This window comes from Mus musculus, chromosome 10, assembly GCF_000001635.26.
Source record: "Mus musculus strain C57BL/6J chromosome 10, GRCm38.p6 C57BL/6J".
NCBI lineage: Eukaryota > Metazoa > Chordata > Mammalia > Rodentia > Muridae > Mus > Mus musculus.
The window spans coordinates 85,004,120-85,024,058 of record NC_000076.6 but is presented as its reverse complement, the minus strand read 5'-3'; the positions used below and the strand labels follow the sequence as shown (position 1 = coordinate 85,024,058).

Genomic DNA, 19,939 nt, shown 5'->3' with positions numbered 1-19,939 from the left:
TGAATGGGTGTTATCGTTGTCCTGAAAAATGAAAAAGCAAAGTTCAAGGAGATGAAATCACATAGCTGCTGAACCAGCCACCTTAGAGTTTCAGTTTGGCTGAGATTAGAAGCTTCATTCTTCCTATGGCTGCCCCTCGGGGTTCCCATCTCTCTATTCGCCTGTCACAAAGCTGATCACCCGATCACCTGAAGGTGAGCCCTTAGTTAGTTGTGGGTCAAGGATTCCACCTGCCCTCACAGGAGGAGATTCCAAGGGGGGCGGGGAGGAAGGATTTTTGTGAACTATCAAGGACTTGACCTCAGGGATGTCCTGGCCACCGTGGCTCACAGGGATACTCACCTCACATAGCTGTCAGAGCTGCAGTATTTTTCAGGTGACTCAAAGGTGACTCAGCCTCTTTCTACTGGGGTCACTTCATGCTTTTCTGTCCTCTCCTCAAATGCAGAGCTCTAGCAGACCCTGTTGTAGGACTGTGTTCATTTCCCAGGGCATCCTCCCGACCAACCGACCGTCCCTGCCTCCAAGTTGGCCAGGCTCCCTGAGCAGGCAGGACTGAGCCTGGCGCAGCAGCACATTGGCACGGAGGGGCCTTTGTTGTCCCTCTGGGCTGCACCCCCCTTTCACTGTGGCCACTTTCACTCATTTCTCTTGGGAGCTGCCTCGATACAGAGAAAGGCCTTTGGAAGCCTTCTCTTTTCAGCCACTCTTTATTGAATTTCACCTCCATGTTTTCTTCTTCCCAAATAGGAGCATCATTTATCTTGGACTTTAAGTTGCAGAGGTCTTTAAAAGCTTTCTTTTTTCCCCCAGCTGCATTTGTTGACACACAGTCAATCTGTTCCTTCCCTCCACTCCCCGGTCCTCCCACCAAGCCCCCCAAGCAGGCCATAAAGTGTCTACAGCTGTGCCTTTATTACCCTTCCCTTTCTATGGCCGCAAGGGGGACGTGCTGAAATATAGCGCAGCCATTACTGCTGACAAAAAGGGACAATTTTAAAACATTTTTGCTTTTCATCAGGGAAGCCCATGGCACAAAAGAAAGTGCATCATTTTATTGTAAATGCTTTTTAATATGGGTCACTTGGCCATAATCAGCCCCAAAGGACAGAAAAGTTCAAAGCCCCAAAGCGGCCCCAGATATATTGAGAGTTTCCCCCCTCAGCCTTTGCCTTTTAAATTATGCTAATTGACGCCAAGGAAAAGGGGGTGGGGTGGTAATCTCCAATCAACCCATGCACTCTGCCTGCCACCCCCTTCTTTTCTTACAAAGAAAAGCACGTGAAATGCATTGGCCCGGCCAGGAATGGCAGCCGCAAACTATTGGGGCCATTTTTCATTTTCTTCAAGCAAGTATGAAGACGAGGAGGCTTGGGACTTGGTCTTTCAGGATGGGGCGACTTGCCCAGCCCTAGTGGGGAGGAAAGTCTTGTTATCTTCCTTGCAGACAACCAAGATGAATTTGGTAGGGACTCTCCGGCTTGTAAGCTGAGTTCCCAGGGGTCTGCAGAGGTGTGAGGTACAGCCCAGGGCAGGGTGACAGGTTAAAGGTAGCTGTTGTTGTTATTGCTGCTGCTGCTGCTATTGTTGTTTCAGACAGGGTTTCTATGTGAGCACTGGCTGTCCTGGAACTTGCTTTGTAGACCCGACTGGCAGAGATCTGTCTGCCCTTCCCTCCTATGTGCTGGATCAAAAGTGTGCATCACCATCCACCACCGCCTGGTTAAAGTTAGTATATTTATGTAGTGGATGTCAGGATTACCAAACTATGAGACTAGAGGCAGCAGGATTTGACACCTATGTAGAGTAGACTGTGGTAAGCTTATCACAGTCCTCCGACTGCCCTCCCCTTCTCAGTCCAGACTCCCACACTGAACTCTGACTCTTCCTGCCTGAGGCTGCCTCCGGAGAAGGGATTTGGATGGGAGGTGACAGTTGGAGCCATAAGAAAGATTCTCCTAATAGTTGGAATGAGGGCAACCAGTTGCCTATGTGGTTCACAGAACCTTGACTGTGCAGTCCCCAAGAGTTGGTTAAGAGTCTTGGTCAGGGCTGTTCATCCAACCTGAGATACTGTGGAATGAGATGACAGTGAAATACTCCCACCACCCAGCACAGCTGTGCAAGATGTGACTTTGGCCACACTGAGGTGGCACCCAGCACCGGAGCTCCCAGGATATACTGGACTACCTGGAAGGTTGGCTCTATCTGGAAAGAAAATAGCGCTGAGGGTTGCTCAGAGAGCCTCCCTACACTGAAAGGCACAAAGAGGCCTCCAGGGTCAGGCCGATGAGCTCCCACTCCTCCAGCCCTGTGGGCAGAGAGCCTGGCTGAGGATCTAGTCACCTGCCTTGGCAGCTTCCACCTCCCACAAGCAGATGAAGAATGAGAACAGTAGTGATGTCTTGACTTGTTGTGAAGATTGAATGACTAGACATGCAAAAGGCCTTTTCCTAAGAAGGTGGGGCATGGAGCTGGCACATATGATCCTGCACACACGCACGTGTGCACAGAAGCATATAGGGACATATATAACCACGTGCATGCGTGTGCTGGCTGTTACCATGTAGCGGCTATTTCCATACAGTGTGTGTGTGCTAGCCTGGCGTTACCTTTCTTCAGAGGACACACGTTACTTTCAGATGGTCCCTTCCCATGCTCGCTGCTCTCTGATTTTGTTTTTAACTTGATTGCTCATATCACTTACTTGATCTTTCCTTTTCAGGTAGCAGAGCCAAAGCCCATAGTTAAAATTAGTTACAAATCTGTGGAGGAAGAAAGCTCCCTGCTTTTTCTATTTTGGTCTCTCTTGCTCATGTGAGGGATTTCCTCAAAATCCAGTGACCCCTGACTATCTCTTTAAACTGAAGAGACAGTGAACATCCATGTGGGCTCACTATGTCTCTTCTAACGTCTGACCTCTTTTTTCTGGAACAGTAGGAAGGAGTAACACTAAGAGGCGTGTGGTTTGATCTTTCAGGATCATCTGACTCTCAATCCTGGTGTGGAGGAAACTCCGTTATCTTTCCCAAAAGTCTGCTAGGATGAATGTACTGAAGACTCCAGAGTGGGCTGTGGCTGAGTCTACATCTGTACATGGAAGGCACGAAGACTGGAGCGCACCCAGGGAAGGGTTGCTAGCCCCTCTCTGCTTCAGCCAAATTGGCCGCCCGCAGTCCCAAGGTCATGCCAGGCTGGTTACTGCCTGCTACAGGGTCTATGCACCTACTGTACTCTCTCCCTGAAGGAATTAGGCCTTATGTGTTCTCATGGCTTCTTTCAGGTCTCAGCTCACACAGCCTTGACGGAAGCATTCCCTTAAGACAATGCAATCTCTACACCTGCTCCATGTTACCTCCTTTGGACTATCCCTGCAGGCATGCATTCACCAGTATACTGTATTCATGATATCTCTGCAGGAGCAGAAAAGCTACAGAAGACCAGGCCTTTACTTCAACTACTTTGACACCTGCAGCAGCTGTGAACTCTTGATGAATGAGTGGCTGGTAACGTCATTTCAATGAAGGATTCCTGTCTTCAGTCTCTTCCAGTCCCTGTGGGCCAGTTCTCCCAGAGAGAAAAGTGCTGGCTGCCAGGGTTCTCAGAGCTGACTGGAGAAAGGCAGTGTGACCTGTCTACCTGCTTTTGTTTTTCTCAGAAAGGACCATTCCCTGTCTTCTCTGCTGGATTCAGATTTGGCACCCTTTGAGGCAACCCCTTCTTAGGGAAGCTCTAGCGTTGCAGGGGCCTGGCGACACATAAAGCAGGAGTCACATGGTATGCGCATGTTGGGGGCTGGTGGGACCTTCACCACAAGTCCCTAACAGATCTACCTGCTATCTCTTAGTCCGAACATTTCCACTAGATAGGCAGGGTCTGCCAGTGATTGATGCAGATGCCGAGAAAGTCCTGGTGTGTAGTGGTTGCCATTTCCCTTGGTGTAAATTCTCCGGGCATAGCCAACATCATAGTTTTTATAAATTCCTTTGTAACCAGCCCTCCCATAACAGAACCGAGATCAACACATCTGCATTCCCAAGTGGCTCATCTGCTTTTTCTCTAATGCATCCAAGCTCTTCGGATAAGCAAAATTTGATATTCTTTTGATATTGGTTACCAAGAGTTCCCCCCCCCCCCCAAAGATTTATTTTTATATATAAGTACACTGTAGCTGTCTTCAGACACCCCAGAAGAGGGCATCAGATCTCATTACAGATGGTTGTGAGCCACCATGTGGTTGCTGGGATTTGAACTCAGGACCTTTGGAAGAACAGTCAGTGCTCTTAACCACTGAGCCATCTCTCCAGCCCAGTTACCAAGAGTTTTAAGTCTTCAATTATAAGGTTACTTTTAGAACCTGAAAATTTCAGCATCTCCTTACCACACAAGTGCTATGTATTATATATGTTGACAGAAAATACAAACAGGCAAAAGGGGTACCAGGAATACAGTAAGGCTCAGGAGACTTGTGTCCTATCCCTCCCATCAGCACATGTCTATGCAGTACTTGCACACACACGGCACTGTTTGTGCAATGCAGAAGTGCTGGAGACTGTCATCTTTGCCGGAAAGTCCCCTGAAGGACCATATATGAAAGGGTCATTCCTCAGCCTGGCACTACTGAGAAGTAATGGAGATGTTTGGAGGTGGGGACTGTCCCCTGAAAGGGTTATGGGACCCTATCTCTTCCCCTCCCCATGCCCCCTTTTTCTGCTAGCCAGAAGCTGAATGTGTTTCCTGTGCCATATGCTCCCGACCACGATGTGCTGTCTCCACTCTTTATAAGTATCTTGATCATTTGTAAGTGACCAGTGACCTGAGGATTTTGACAGATCCTGGAAATAATCCTTTTATTGTATACATATATTTTGCCTGCATGTCTGTCTGTACCATGTGTGTACCTGTGGAGGCCAGAAGAGATTGTTGGATCCCATGGAATTGAAGTAGCAGGTGCTTGTGAGCTACCCTGTGGGTACTGGCACTTGAACTAGGATCCTCTAGAACATTCAATGTTCTTAAACACTGTTCTCTCTCCTTGGAAATAATTTAGTCCCCATCTCCTGTCCCCAGCCCACTTATTAGTCTGTAAGATGGGACCGAGTTTGAGATCTTTCCTCCACTTTCTGAGATTTCTTGCCTTCAGACTAGATTGTGCTGACTGCAGCTTCAAGTGTTCCTTGACTTCACCCTTGTCTGCACCTCCCGTCGTGCTCTATCTCAGGCCATGCTTACCCTTCAGATGCTGAGGCAATGGCTTTCCATGTTGTCTTTCCTGTCTCCAGTTCAGTCCGTCCCACAGCAGACTTTATGTCACGTCTAGTCCTTGCCAGAAACATGGCTCCTCACTGTCCAATCTCAGGCATGGGATACTTGTCCTGTCATGCCCACTGTCTCCTGTGTGTAGACACAGTGTGTGCCTTTGGCCTATGAGCTTCGGTTTGAGCCCTTGCTACTCACCTTGCAAGACTGTCTGGGCACTTAGTCCTGCTGCCGTGACTCGATACCGTAGCTTCTAGAACTGAGCTGCACAGCTGGGTGAGCCTGCTCCTCCCGGATATTCCAGTTGCTGAGGCTTTACTGTGCAGAGGCCCAGGCCACTTTCCCAAAAGACAGAAGGCAACATCTTTTTAATGGATGGAAGCCAGGGTTACAGGTTGTAATACTCATTGCGGTGACCAGCAGTGTTTGCCACACTTCATGTAACGGAATGTCACAGCCATCAACATTTGAAGACTATTTATTGGTATGGGAAAATGCTCACAATGTTAAGGAAAGCAGGGTACAAATCTGTAAACACAGCATGATCCCAATCTTGTAGTAAAATAAATTATATATGCATAGAAAAAATATAGGAAAGGAATACACCAAACATGAACAGTGATGCTCTCGGGGGTGGGAGGGCTCTGGGTCAATAGCTAGTTTTACTGTTTCCGCACTTTCTAAACATTCTACAAGAAGCATGTATGACTCTGATAGACAAGGTGGGGCCAAAGAAAGCTGAAGGAGAGTGATACCTAGTCCTGGGGGCAGCAAGACTCACGTGCCAGGGTGCTGTCCAGCCATTTGCAAAGCTTCATTCAACCTGTCATTTATAGAGAAAGGACAGCATTTGCCCTGACTGCCACTAAAAACCACTGGACATGCAAACGGGCCACAGACATCTGGAAACTGTTCCTCTGAGGAGTTCCAATGCCTTGTTTTAGGGCGTGCATTCCCAAGTCCAGTGTATGTAAACGGCCGTGGTCACTGGCTGACCCCTCTCACTGGAGGACCGACCCACACTGTTGCTCTCTGACCTAAGGGTGTCCAGGTCTTCACCTAAAATCTGCTAACTGACCAAGCTTCTCCCGCTCGTGCAGGTACCTCCCTGATGGGAACACCAGAGACTGCTGCTCAAATAGTTATTGCTTAAAATGGTCTGAGAAGGACCACCTTCCGCAGCCTGTCTGCTGTCTTAAAGCCTCTGGCTAGTGGTCCTACATGCAACAGGGAAGGTGCAGGTGTCAAGCCCACAGCTGGACCCTGGCTTGCTGAGGGTCTAGGAAGTTAAGCAGCTCTCTGGAAAGGCTCTGCTTGGAGATGGGGTGAGGTTACAAAGAAGACATGAAGCTCGCTGCTCAGTGCTCTCTGTGTGCATGGTGAAGCTACTCCATCTTTTAAAGAATTACTCCTTAAAAAAAAAAATTAAGTGCCTAGATGCAAGAGATGCATGGTGAAAGGAACTTGTTGAAAGCGTCGGAGCACAGCTACGGCACTGTGCAAGCACTTGCGCAGAGGCGGCAAGGTGGCGTTTCACCGGGCACAGCATGCTTTCGTAGGCTGATGCTCATGGAAAAGCTATCTGACCAGAGATTATAAAAATACTTTTGAAATGAATTTGTAGAATGAAGTAACAAAATAACTAAGTTCCTGCTCCTCTGAATTTTTTTCTACTTAACTAAAATTATGAACGGCAGAATAAAATGAAAATCTTATTGGGTGGTGCCATTGGCTAAAACAATAGTTATGGATGAGAGTCCTTGATGTACGGACATTCCCGAGTCTCTTACAAGTCTTTTGGTTGATCCTTTTAGAGCCGCTCAGGGCCACTATTAGGAAAGCTGTCTCTGGCCACCTGTCACACACACTATCTGCTGAGCCTTGGATGGTGTTTCTTCCTGCTCACCTTGCTGTGCACACTGGCCCCCATTTGGATCTGGAGGAGGAATCTGGGCACTGAAGGCTCCCCACTCCCGGCTGACGCCTTTTACTGTTTTTAGGGTGCCTGCTTGAAACACACTAACCTTCTCTGCCTTTGTGTGGGGTGAGGGCTCAAAGTCCAAGTGACCAAACATGTTTGAAATGAATATAAATCTTAGTGATGGTGACTACTCTTTAAGGGTTCCCTTCAGAGTAAATTTTAAGAACTTCCTGGCATCTGTCTGGTAGCTCAAAGGCCAGGGACCATTGAAGCTAAACGAATTCTCACCAATGCTATCTATGCACACTCTGTCCTGGAAAGAGGCTGCACAATGACAGGTGAGGGAGCAGGTGGAGAAAGACTTTAAAACATAAGCTGTGCAATAGTCTCCTTAGACCACGTATCCATAAAGAAACACACACACAGATGGCTAAATTGAATCATCCCCAATGTTTTATTTAATTTAAAGTTTTAAAAGGCAGTGGTCAAGCACATAATCTATGTGTGCATATATCTATGTATGCGCATGTACACACACATACATATATGAAAGAAACCAACCCCTTTTCAACTTTAGCCACTGATCACCTTGGCCTGCTGTCTACATGATTGCACATCTACTTCATATGACCATTTCTAGGAGTAAAAATAAACAGCCTTAATCAGTTTAATAGTAACTATTTGTGTTTCTTTGTTTTTAAATAAATAAAGTTACCATTAAACTGATGACATATGGTAGAAAGGTAGAACACACACACAAATACACACAGAGACCCCAGTTTAAAACATGTGACATACGAATGACCTTTATGTACAAACGGGTGCTGTTGGCTCCCTACCCCCAGCACAGGCCACAAAAGAACTCCCACTACTCGGGGAGCCCCATCCTCTCTGTTGCCTGGAGGATGAGTGTGTACTTGGCACCCTGAGTGATACCTCAGAATGCACACTGTGGACGCAACGGTACAGATGGTGGTCCAGCCCTACGGTACTAGTAGTGTTCAGGAACGAGGGATAAATAGGCACGTGTAGCTGCCTGAACTAAACCATTACTTCTAACTCCTCCCAGGAAGAAATGTAATCTCAAGTTTTCGCTAAATGACACACTTTTAGAGTGTAATAGGTTTGTAAGTCTGGGGCCATGTGTGTGTGTGCGTGCGTGTGTGTGTGTTTCCACATTTGTATAAAACTGAAATGAAGGGTAGGGCTAGGCTTACAGAACAGCTGCCTGGCTTTCGTTCAGTCAGTGCTGATCTAAGGAGTCACTTGCCTCAGCCCTTATTTATCAGCTCCTCGGGCCCTCAGGGGCCCCAGGTCGCTGGAGAGACTCAGAAGGGGCAGTTGACATGGGTGGGTGGAAGGACACGCAGAATCTTCGGCAACAAGACTGCCAGATCTGACCAGGGCTGCTTGCCGAGTGAAGTCCCGTACTCTGTCCTGGTGCAATGGGATGTCTGCTTCTGCTTCTAGCCCCGCAACTCTGCCTAACTGCAGCTCTGTATGAATGCCTCAATGTTGCAGAAAACACAGGATTACCTCTTAAATATGCTGGATTCCCAATGAGTAAACCAGTTAATGTGTTTCTAGCCAAAGCGAGGGCATAAACGTTTTAGAGAAAAAGATTCCCCTGGAGCTACAGAGAAAAGATGCTGATAAAAGCCATATTGAGAGTGGAGCAGGTGATGATGCTTTCAGTCTGTGTCCGAGCTGGTCTCTTCGATGACAGAATACTGGCTGAGTGCTTCCTCCAAAGGCGTTATTGTCCCGTCAGGTTTTAGTCCCATTGGTTTAAGCAACTCCTCTCTAGAAAAAGAGATAAAAGAAAGAGAAAAAAAAAAGTATTCACCAACATCACACACACACCCTCCCCCATCCAAATCCACAGCCTTTTAAAAAGAGAAGTCTTTAAAAACCAAAGTATTTTCTCCCGAGCTCTCTGTGTATTTGTAATAGAAAGATGAAAGGGGCATGGAGAAAGAGGGACATGAAAGGCTTCATTCACACAAGCCAAACCTAAGCCAATTAAAGGAGGAGAAGTCAAGGCCCAAATGCGCTCAGGACAAGGAGCAGGTCTCTCTGGGTTTGAATAATTAACTTTATTTTCCTCTTGTGGATCTGTTTTGTCTTAGAGAGGCTGACGCTCCGGCGGTTCACCTGCTCATCTCAGAACTAAAGGCACGTTTCATTTAGCCGAATCAGTTGGTCAGGCTTGGGTCGCTGCCATCATCTCCAATTCACAAACACTTGTTGGTTCTCTTCAAACCAGTCGGGTTTCCCCAAGTTCTCCTTCCCTCTCTCTCTCTCTTTCTCTTTGTTTAAAACACCATTGCTTTTGTTTGTGGCAGTTTAATTATGGGATTGACAGCCATTTTAATCTCTTCAAAGCACCCCAACTGTCTCTCTTCACCTAATCCAATTGTATCCACTCCACAAGTTACAGCCTCATCTAAGATGATTAATTATTGATTAAGCCAATCAAAAAGCACCAGGAAAGACTTATTGAATCTTTTCATAGGCCTTACTTATTACATGGAGATTGTGACGAATGTACCTATTGAGTTGCTAGCACCAATCCTTCCACTCCCAATAGGCTCGCAGTACACTTGAGGACCGTCAAAGGCTCAGGAGCCGCTTAACACTCATTTCTCATGGAAATGGGCATCACTGCCCGAGAACATGACACAGCAGCTGTAATGTTGGTGGCTGTGGGGTGAGGGGTACATGGCACTTACTCCCCTCTGCTTCTTGCGACTGTCTTTTCAGGCAACACAAAGAAGGCTTCCCTCCTGGGAAAGGGCAGCCATATCACTGTGTTAGCCCAGCAAAACCTGGGGAGGTGAGTTCAGTTCAGTGACGGGGTTAAAGCAACAGGAGCCTGGTTAAAGCAAGTAGCTCTGGCTAGCCTCAGAGGATAACTTCTGAGGCCAGCGTCTGTTTGGGAAATGTGGATGGCTGCCTGGCTAGCTAAACTGAGGCTCCTACATGTTATATGTAGGCAACAGGAGCAGAGTCATTCAGCTTTAAGTTAGAGGGCCCTCAGAGATCATTTAGTCCAACTCCCCTCTTTAAAAGGAGGCAGAGTGACTTACCCAAGGCCACTCAGTGATGGACCTGGGCCTGGGACAGGTTTCCCAAATCCCAGTCCAGCACTGTCTGCAGTAAGTCCCATGTCAGCTGACTGCTCTGAGTGCATGGAAGGCAGCTGAGCCCACTGCTCAGCACCTACATGAAAGGAACTGCCACCTGCTGGGCAGAAGAGGAAGGACAGGGCAGGTGCTGCCCTGGATGAATGGCTGAAAGGTCCTGAAAGAACTACAAATGGAACCCCGAGGCTCCTGAGAGGAAGCAGGGCCACATTCCCTGGGGGAGGCAGAGAAGGCACCATAGACAAGAGAGCCTGTGCCAGGCAAAGGAGACTGCACCAGGTCCCGTCATCTTGTGTGACTGTGTTAGCTCACCTTTTCTGCTCTGTTCTTGTGAGGCTGGACAAGGGACCAGTGTTTAGGGAAGAAGTGAGGGGCAAGAGGTAAAGGTTAACTTGAAAGTAAGGAGCTTAGCATCTACCCTGTACAATGTCTACTGGTTCACACCCTCTGCGAGTGGTGTGCTAGAGTCACTGGAGCAGTGGCAGGCAGGTAAGGCATTAGGAGGACACTATAATGGTGTATGGAAAAGGAGAGAAAGATGGACTATTGCTGAGGCAGGGGAAAGGCAGGTGTGGAAGGGCCTGGAGAAGGTGAGTAGGAGAGCATTCCTATGGCTCCAGGGTGGATACTAAGGACACAGCACTATCTACAGAGCCAGATACAGGAAACTGTACTCTTTTCCAGGACACAAAGAATGTCAGCTGCCTTTGTGGCAAGCATATAGAAATGCCAGTGGAGAGCCATCAGCAATTCTCTAGCCCAGGCACAACTTAGAGTTCGTATTTTCTAGTTCTGCCTGTGATGCGGAATTTTGTGATACTGACTATGATAACTGATGCAAAGCACGGGGACAACTTGCTGGAAACGGCAACTGAAGGATAAGAAGATTCTAGGTCTAAAGGTGACAAGTGTGATACACATCTGTAAAAACAAGAGCCTGGCTCAAAAGGTCAAAAACCCAAACCCAAACCCAAGCCAACCAAACTGAAACACAGAACTTAACCCACCCAATGGCCTGGTTTAAAGGTGTCGGTAACTGCAGGCTGTGAGGTATGGGAGGGCTGGATGGTAAGGAGAAGCACCAGAGAGGCAGGTATAGCAAAGACACAGCATCCCTGCCAGCACTACCACCAATTTTACCTCCACAGTAACAGAAGAGTCAACACTGGGGCTAGCGACCAGTGTGAGCTACCCAGCTACCTTCTTGCAATCCCAGGAAGAGTTCTTCCAAATCAAGTTTGTTATCTTTATTACTACCCTTTAGTCCAACTCTATAATTGGGAACAATTACTCACACAGTTTCATGATCAAATTACAAGAGTTAATTTATAGAACAAAGGTCACCCGTCTTTAAATTCTCACATATGAACTATTCCCAAGCACTGTATCACCCTTCTATTAAAATGGAAGCTCCTCAGAAGGCATGGATTATTTCCCTTCCCACACGGCTCCGTGCAATGCTTGTATCTACTGACATTTCTGTAGGAAGGGCATCAGTGAAACTTGGCCAGAGTCATGCATTCATGCAAATAAATTCAGACAGCAAAGTGATGTTGTGTGAAGAGTAAACAGAGTGTAAGTTAGGAAGTCTGAAGTCCAGATTCCTCCACTTACCAGCTGTGTGATCTTGGGCATGCCTCTGAGTCTTACTTTCCCTATCTGTGAAATGGGGGTCATGATAATACTGGCTCTGCCTACTTCCCAGTGATGACGTAAGAAGTCCCAGCCCAGCAGTGGCAGCAACAACTGCAACAGTATAGATCTAAGGGCCCTGTAAGTATGAGGACTCAAGTGTTTACTGTAGGGGAGTGGTAGGCACAGAGAGGTCTGGAAGCCAGACCTGGGTTCTAATGCTCGAATGTGAGTGAGTTTCCAGCACATTAACTGGAAGCTCTAAATTCTGATTTTATTTTCTATAACACTGGATCAGGAACGCTCATCTCATTAAGTGGTCATGAAAGCACAGACTACAGACTACACATGGTGTGTGGAGTGGCTGGGTTCTTGTTCTTTACACATTTACAGAAAGCTTCCCCTTCCTGATTGACTGGTGGTGGGGAGGAGAGGTAATGGTCCCTGTCCTCAAGCAGCTTCAGTCAACAGTTTGGAACACACACACACACACACACACACACACACACACACACACACCCCAATACTGAAAGAATTACAGAACAGCAGATCAACAAGCTTAAGATGATCGACAAGCAGTACCCTGCCTTCCTGAGCCTTAACAGCCCACCTGTATATGCCATTTGTTCAAGGAGATGTCTTGTCCTGTGGGAGAGCAGGAATGGATCATATGCTAGCTTGTGACCAACCCTGGGTTGATTCTCATACTCTCTGACTAATTCTCTGGTCTTCTGTATCCAGGACTCTGGCTGAGTCACTACTGGAGACTCACTACTGACAGCTTAGTGCATGCTCTGGTCATCTGTCATTTCATTGTCAGCTGTTTGTGTCCATGTCAGTAAGCTATGGACAGAGAGTCAGAACCTATTTATCAACACCACAGCAATGCTCCCTCACCATTGTATGGCAATGCACAAGCAGGTGGGACACAGGAGGAAAAGACATTGCTACAGGCTCCTTGCAGGAGGCAGACTCGGGGACACACTGTAATTAATGGCAGTGAAAAGACACGGTGTTATAGTGGGAGAGGCATCCCAGAGGCAGAATTAGTCAGGCAGAGGCACAAAAGCAAGAGTTAGTTATGTGCAGGGCTGGCAAGCAGGTTGGCTCAGCTGAGGAAAAGGAAAAAGAAAGCTCAAAAGTGCTGCGAGGCATGGAGGGCTAGATCCCGGGTGGGCACTAAGGCTGACGAGCTGCATCGAGTCCAGGGGATCGCTGTCTCCTATTTCAAAAGCCACCTTCCATATTTAAGAATGCTCATTAAAAATAAGCACTACTAAAAACTTTGATCTCTACAAATGACACTGCTCTGACATACTAAGGAAAGTATGCTCTGTGCTTTAGTTTTAGTGTCCTCTGTGTTCTAGCACGGTGCCGCAGAGAGCAGAGCCGCAGTTAAGTATGTGAACTGCATTTAGCTGGCCTTCTTACAGAAGTCAGGTATCTGGAGGCTCCTCACGGCTAAGTCATGAACAAGACTGGCTAAACCTGAGAGCAGATTGGTTTTCATCATCAAGATGTATAGATTCAGGAAAGGATTTCTGATCTTTAGGAAAGCCTGCTATAGAATCAAGAAAGGCTTATTAATCCACAGGAGATCATGTTACAGAAGAAGGAAATCACTGATCCATAGGAAATCCACGGAATGCTCCCCAAGGATATACTGCTCTCTGCAAGACTGTGCTCATCTTGAGGGCAGAGAGCCATGTCTTCTCAGGCTGTGATTTTCATCTAGGACAGAGCACACAGTGGGTGCTTGGTAAATGTTTGCCAAAAGGGCAGAGTGCATGGCTGTGGCCTAAATGGAGAATGGCAGAGGACTGTGTGTCAAGAAGCATTCCCTAGGCTATACAGCTTTGATGATGAGTCACCGTCATCAGATGATGCTGATGGCCCAGCTTAAGTCAACCAACCACCTTTTGGTACTGACTCAGCTTCTTGTGCCTGAGACATTAGGAGTTCTAGATTCTAGCTTCAAATTTTCTATTAGTCTATTACAAGTCCTTGGGCAAGCCATTTGCCTCTGAGCTACAAAATGAGGAAGGGGTGGACAAGATGATCCCCAATACTCTATACTAATGTTAAGAATAAGTATCAGGCTACTAATAATTTTGAATCACTTAAAAAGCTCCTGGGGTTTTTAAGACACTCAAAATCACTATCCTAATCAAGATATTCTAAACCTAATGGTCAATGCAGCACCTGCCTGTCAATGACATACAGCATGACCACAAATCTTTTCTGCCATCTGCCAGCAGGTGATTAAATGATTACTAAAGCAATGGCAAGTACCACAAACAGGATCCAGATGGCATCATGCCCTTTGCTGAGTCTTTTTATGAAGAGTTACCACAGGCCCTAAATTTATGATGGTTCTCTCTAAAAATTGATGGCTGGGTATCCAATAAACATCTTGTTTGAAATGTGTATCAGGATTAAGATATTCACATAGCAACAACTGCTTCATACTTACCTTCAATGCTATATACAGGCCTTAACACAGTTAAGACTGCCCCCGTTATCACCAAAAAGTACAGTGATGTCTACTGGATAAAGAGCCCATTCTAGGCACTGTGACAGTATCATGGCGGGCTTCTCATCTGATCAGGCATCTGGCCAGGGAAGAGATAAGCCTCCAAGAATGTTCAACTGGAACGAAACATCATTTAGAAATTTGATCTTACTAAACGATAAGGAATCATAGTCTATAAGGGTGTGGCCAGGCAAGAGGACACAGATAAAGCACGTCCAAGAAAAGAAAGCCTATTTTGCCCCACAGCCTAACCCTTGGGACTGCCAATGGAAACCAAAATAGTAATAATAGTAATAATAATAATTAATAATAATAAAAAGAAAAACAAAAGATTCTTAAATCTAGGGGTGGGAGCTTACAGAATTTAAACATACTTAAAATTTTCTGTTCTGTATAATATTTTTTTCCCAGATATATTTTAACATCTTCCTGTTGGTGTGATACTCTGTGATAGCTCCTTGGAACTGTAGAGATGGTCACACTGTTTTAGGGCTTCAAGTTCCTATGTGACTCCCCCAGCAGGGACTGTCAGTATCAGGGCTCAGACAGTAACATGCCCAACTGCACAATGGGGACTGGGTCAGATGTGTCTGTGTACCACCTGACTTGACCTGGAAGCCAGAGAATACTCTTGCCCACAGCACATGTGCTGTGCAGGATAAACAAAGCATTCCATTCAAGTGCACTTGTGAAAGCAGGGCACAATCACGCAGTCGGTAAAAACACATCCTTGTTTCCCACTTGCACATCTCCCAAGAGTCCCTTCGAATTTACCTATACGAGTTTCAGCTTCCCGCTTGCCACTTAGCTTGATAACGACTCAAAAATCATTCCCTTGTTTTCAAGGGCTCTTCTTTCTTGTCTGCTCTGTGTACTACAGGGCAGTATTGACATGGAATTAATGACAGGGTCTGTAATGAAACAACAATCATGCAAACACCAGTCTGCTCTTTTGACAAAACAGCATGTTAGAGACCTATCCACCTCCCTCTAATTGAGTACTACATAATAGTTCCGATCCTTTTGTGTAGCGTATTTTGTTCTATGATTAGAAAAGAAGAGAAAGGGGAAACCTATGAAGCACTGCCTCCTTTAATCACCCTGATTAATTCTTGTTTTAATGAGGGTGCTGCTATTTAGTCATGTTCTGCTACACTCTTGCTTTGTTGACTTCTGTTCAGTGTATAACAAAACCGGAGACAGGATAATTGGGAGCCGTTACTTTGGCACTGGGATTCCTGTTCTTAATGTGAGGTTGGTCTGGAAAAAGAGCCCTGACATGTTAAATTAGCCATTTCATATTTAATTCCTTTTCACCTTTGGAACATGGGATGAGACATTAGTATATAAATGAAGTATTTTAATGAACATAAAATGCCTATGGGGATAGATCCCCTGATAGCCCAGAGGGTGTGGCTCTGCAGTGAGGAGTCACAAGCCTCTAAAGTGCACTGGGTTCTTTCTCACTGCTGGTAACCACTCTTAGTACAGGAGTCACATAACTATGTTGGATGCTGGGAGTGTGGTGGCCTTTGGTGTGGACACTGCTTCTTCACTCTTCATCGAATGGCTTACTAGTACAACTCGTTAAACTGGTTAATCATTTACCACGGTATCTACTGAGGAGAAATAATGCAAATGGTAGCTTTCCCACAGCAAACAAAAGATCCTCCAACTGCATCTTAATAAATAATTCTGAGATCTTCCACTCAGCCCTCACCATTGTGGTCTAGGACAGGGCACCATGGGGAAAGTAAAATGAGGTGTGTAAATATGAGCAAGATAAAAGGTCATGGGTACTGCTCATACTACCATGCCTTTCCATTTTATAATGGGATTGGGAATGGTCTAAAATTTCTCCCAGGGGAGCCATTTTAAAGTTAAGATTTAGCAGTGTGATGACATGTAAGAATTTGTTAAGTTACCACATTAATTCTTTGAAAAACAATGACAAAACCCAGCTATAACGAAGGATGGTAGAACTTTTACTGTCTCCTCATCGAGCAGTTACTTAACTATGAGCCGATTCTTGGTATGGAAGAGGAAACGGAGTGTGGGCTGGATCTCCACACTCGGATCTGCAGTCTGCCAAGGTAAACATGCTCACTGTGGGGCTTTGGTGCTTTGTACTTACTTAAAACTTACATCTCATTTAAAAATAATCAGACTGACAAACTGCTCAGAGTTGTTGGTAATTTTTCAAAATAGTGTGTTCCAGAGGGTGTCATTTTAATGCCTGCTCTTAAGTCAGACACTTAAGCTCTGATGGCTCACTCCTTAATAACATAACCCCCATCCTATTTAGCTGAAAGATTGTCTGAATGATCGACAGGGTACACATATGGAAGCATTTTTTACATTTTGAAGCACTGAGTTAGCTTTTTATTATTCTCATTTCTGTTAGAAGATAGCATGCAAAGCTTCTAAAGTTCTGCTATGGTCTGATTAGATAGCACACTTAAGGACATGTTAGAGGATGAGGTTAGGGAGCGTGGAGAAAGAACACATTTAGTTCTAGCCTAAGTAATGGCAATCTTTATTACTTCTTGGTAACATCCTTAGAAAACTCTTTTACTCTGCTGTCCATGTTAACAAGATTACCGAGGGAGGCAGTGTGCACATCGAGCTGAGAAGCATGGACACCTGCTCTGACACATGCTCCCAATCAGAGGAGAAAGGTGACTGAGGACAGACAGTATTTTTATCTCCTTTTGCTAGTTGTCAAATGCCATTTCAGCTTGGGCTTTAACCAAGCACTCAGTGCCTTTCAGCAGCGAATACAAAGGGTTCATGACATCCTACTTAGGTGCCTGGCCACTGAGATAGTCCCCTACGACCTAAAGATGCATAGCATCAGCCTTCTCAGAAGTAATCCCCTCTTGTTCCTGTATGGCTGTGCCAGTATATAAAGCACCAAGCTGCTCCCTTAGCTGAGTTTTCATGGAACCTTAATGATGGAGAACAGCACTCTATGTTAGAAATATGAGGCAAGCCGCCACGTAAGCTGCATAGTCAATGTCCAACTAAGGAAAGGAAAATTAAGGTAAAATTGACTTCAGTTTAATTCAGTATGAAAATCGGTCTTTTAAATTCATAATCTACTACATAATTTACTAAGATGCATTCTAGTCTCCGTTTCTCTTTAGAGGACGTCCTTATTTGGAGTAACCACACTTCAAGCACTCAGGAGCCATGGACCAGCAGTTCCCACAATGGACAGTGCACACCCAAAGGAGCTGCTGTCTTAAGATTAAGATTTTTGAACCTTAAGATCTTTGGTGCCTACAGTAGGTCTTACAATGCTTAAAAAAAGGTGGGTTGTATTTCTGAAATGCACCCAAAAAGTATATTCTAGACTAACTCTTCAAAGGCATGTGCAATTATAGGTTTTGCTATGTTTGTAAGATGAGCACTAGGATTTATTTACACTGAAAAAAAATCATGTGTCTCTTACTTTCCAGATGTAAATGAATCATAACTGTCTGAGTTAAAAAAGTAATCTCTTGATTCAAGAGTACTATCCCATATTTGATGCCAGCACTAAGATGCCAGGTCCCACACATCGGCAAGGTGGGAGTGGGAGGCACAGTCAGTGGCCAGGGCGTGGATGAGAAGAGTGCTGGCAGAACTGGCATTGTTTACTTACTGACATACAACTTAAAGCACAGACTTTGCTGGATAAGCAAATGGACAAGTGTCTCATTAAACAGCTCTAGAAATGAGAGTAGTCTGGTGTCAACTAAGGAAATAAGGGACAAGAGGAGTAGAAACAACTGTAATTAAGAAGTCCTTGCCCTTGGTCAGCATGGCTGATGGTAGTGTTCCAGTGTGAGTGTGCTGTTGCTGGGTGAGACAGCTGTGCCGGGCACACGGGACTGGCTACCTGCAGCTACCACTCTAGTCCCCTGCTTGAGTGCAGGGGTTTTATTTTTGCTTTCAAAGTTTGAGAAGGAGAGAGGAGGTGGAGAGGCAGGCATGTTATGTCAAATGATGTTTTCTGTAACCTTATACCTTCTGTAACCTTGACTGCTAAATATCATACTTATTTTAGATTAAAGAAATTCATACCACTTATTTCAGTTAGTTAGCCCTGGCCCACATTTCTTTATGCTATTCCTTTAAAGCCTCTACTTTGATGAAGTTTGGCCAAGAAATGGAAATGACAACTACACTTCAAAGCTGTGACTCCTGCAGGTTATTCTATACCTGAGAAAATAAAACCAAACCAAACCAAACCAAACCAAACCAAACCAACCAAACAAAAAACCCCTGATCTTCCAATCTGGGGTCAGCCATTTTCATTTTCATCCTCACACACTTGGGAAGCATAGGACACAAGGCACTGAACCAGCTCTACAGGACAGGACAGGGGTTACAGGGTTCCTCCAGGTGCACTGCCATCTCCACACGAGGAATAGAAACATCTAACAAAGACACGGTCTTTATGTTAAACAAATCAAGACTCACTGAGAATGCTACTTAGTCAATCCACATCCAGTAAGATGTCTTCTGATGGCTAACCTCCTCACCACCTTCCCAAGTCTAGCTGACATAAAGATACCGAGGGCATGAGTCCCTTATGGAAGTGGCGTGTCTACATGAAAGCAAGATGGAAATGTGACCTCAAGTTTCACAGTAGTAATTTTACACTTTTGTCACATCTAAACCCTACACAGGCTCAGGAATAGGACTTGGCATGACCAACCTTAGTCATCACTTTGGTAAGTGCTTTGGCACGGGCCACTGTTGCTAACCACCATCCTGGTGCAGGTCCTTCACATCTGCTCTCCTACGGATGAAAAAAGGAAGTGTCTAGTGTCCATGCCTTGGCCACGCCACCTCCAATCCATCCTCTGTTCACACGCCCTTCCTCGACAGTGCAGGAGAGACTGCTGAGAGGATGACTAAGAAGTGTTCTGGCAAACATTCCGACAGACAGACAGAGTAACACAGTGGACAGAGCAAAGGCCTCGAGTTCTGGACAATGAAGTTCCTAGCCTCGTTTTAGCATGGAGCTGGAGAGAGCGAATCAGCGACAGCTTTGTAAACCACCAAGAGAAAATGGATTTTCAGCAGCCATCAGCTTGGACATGTTCTGGGCATTTCTGTGGTCCTTGAATTTCGCATTGGTCAATGAGGTTTAATACACTGCTTGAGCTCTTAGAAGAAAGACGCAGTATATGAAGTCTGAAAACTTAAAAGGATAAAGTCTCTCTTCCTACAGTAAATGGTCATTTCCATTTCTCTTTAGAGTGACATCTTCAACATGATGAGCAGTCCACAAGTCACTTCCTTCCCCTGGGAAGACTCTCTGAACCTTTCACACAGAATGAACTGCTCCTTTCCCCTGGGGCACACAGTTCAGCACAGACCCTGATTGTCACCATTTCTACTTTGTATTCTGGAATAAACTGTACAGCCATTTCTCCCACTACAGTATCTGCTTTC

General features: G+C 45.7%; 1 protein-coding gene across 6 annotated transcripts in view; it reads right to left on the bottom strand.

The window, feature by feature from the left end:
• Positions 1–5,721: 5,721 nt before the first annotated feature.
• The window catches only part of Ric8b (RIC8 guanine nucleotide exchange factor B), a 101,070-nt gene continuing 86,852 nt past the window's right edge, over positions 5,722–19,939 (bottom strand). For 2 of the 6 annotated variants that reach the window (NM_183172.2, NM_001013441.2), the window contains one exon: positions 5,722–8,983. In NM_183172.2, coding sequence (NP_898995.1) covers positions 8,872–8,983 — 112 coding nt within the window. In that variant the 3' untranslated portion in view covers positions 5,722–8,871. Of the gene's footprint in view, positions 8,984–14,431; positions 14,608–15,265; positions 15,403–19,196; positions 19,281–19,939 lie in introns of all 6 variants that reach the window. The other 4 variants (XR_380392.3, XR_380394.4, XR_380393.3 and 1 more) reach the window with 4 other exon arrangements.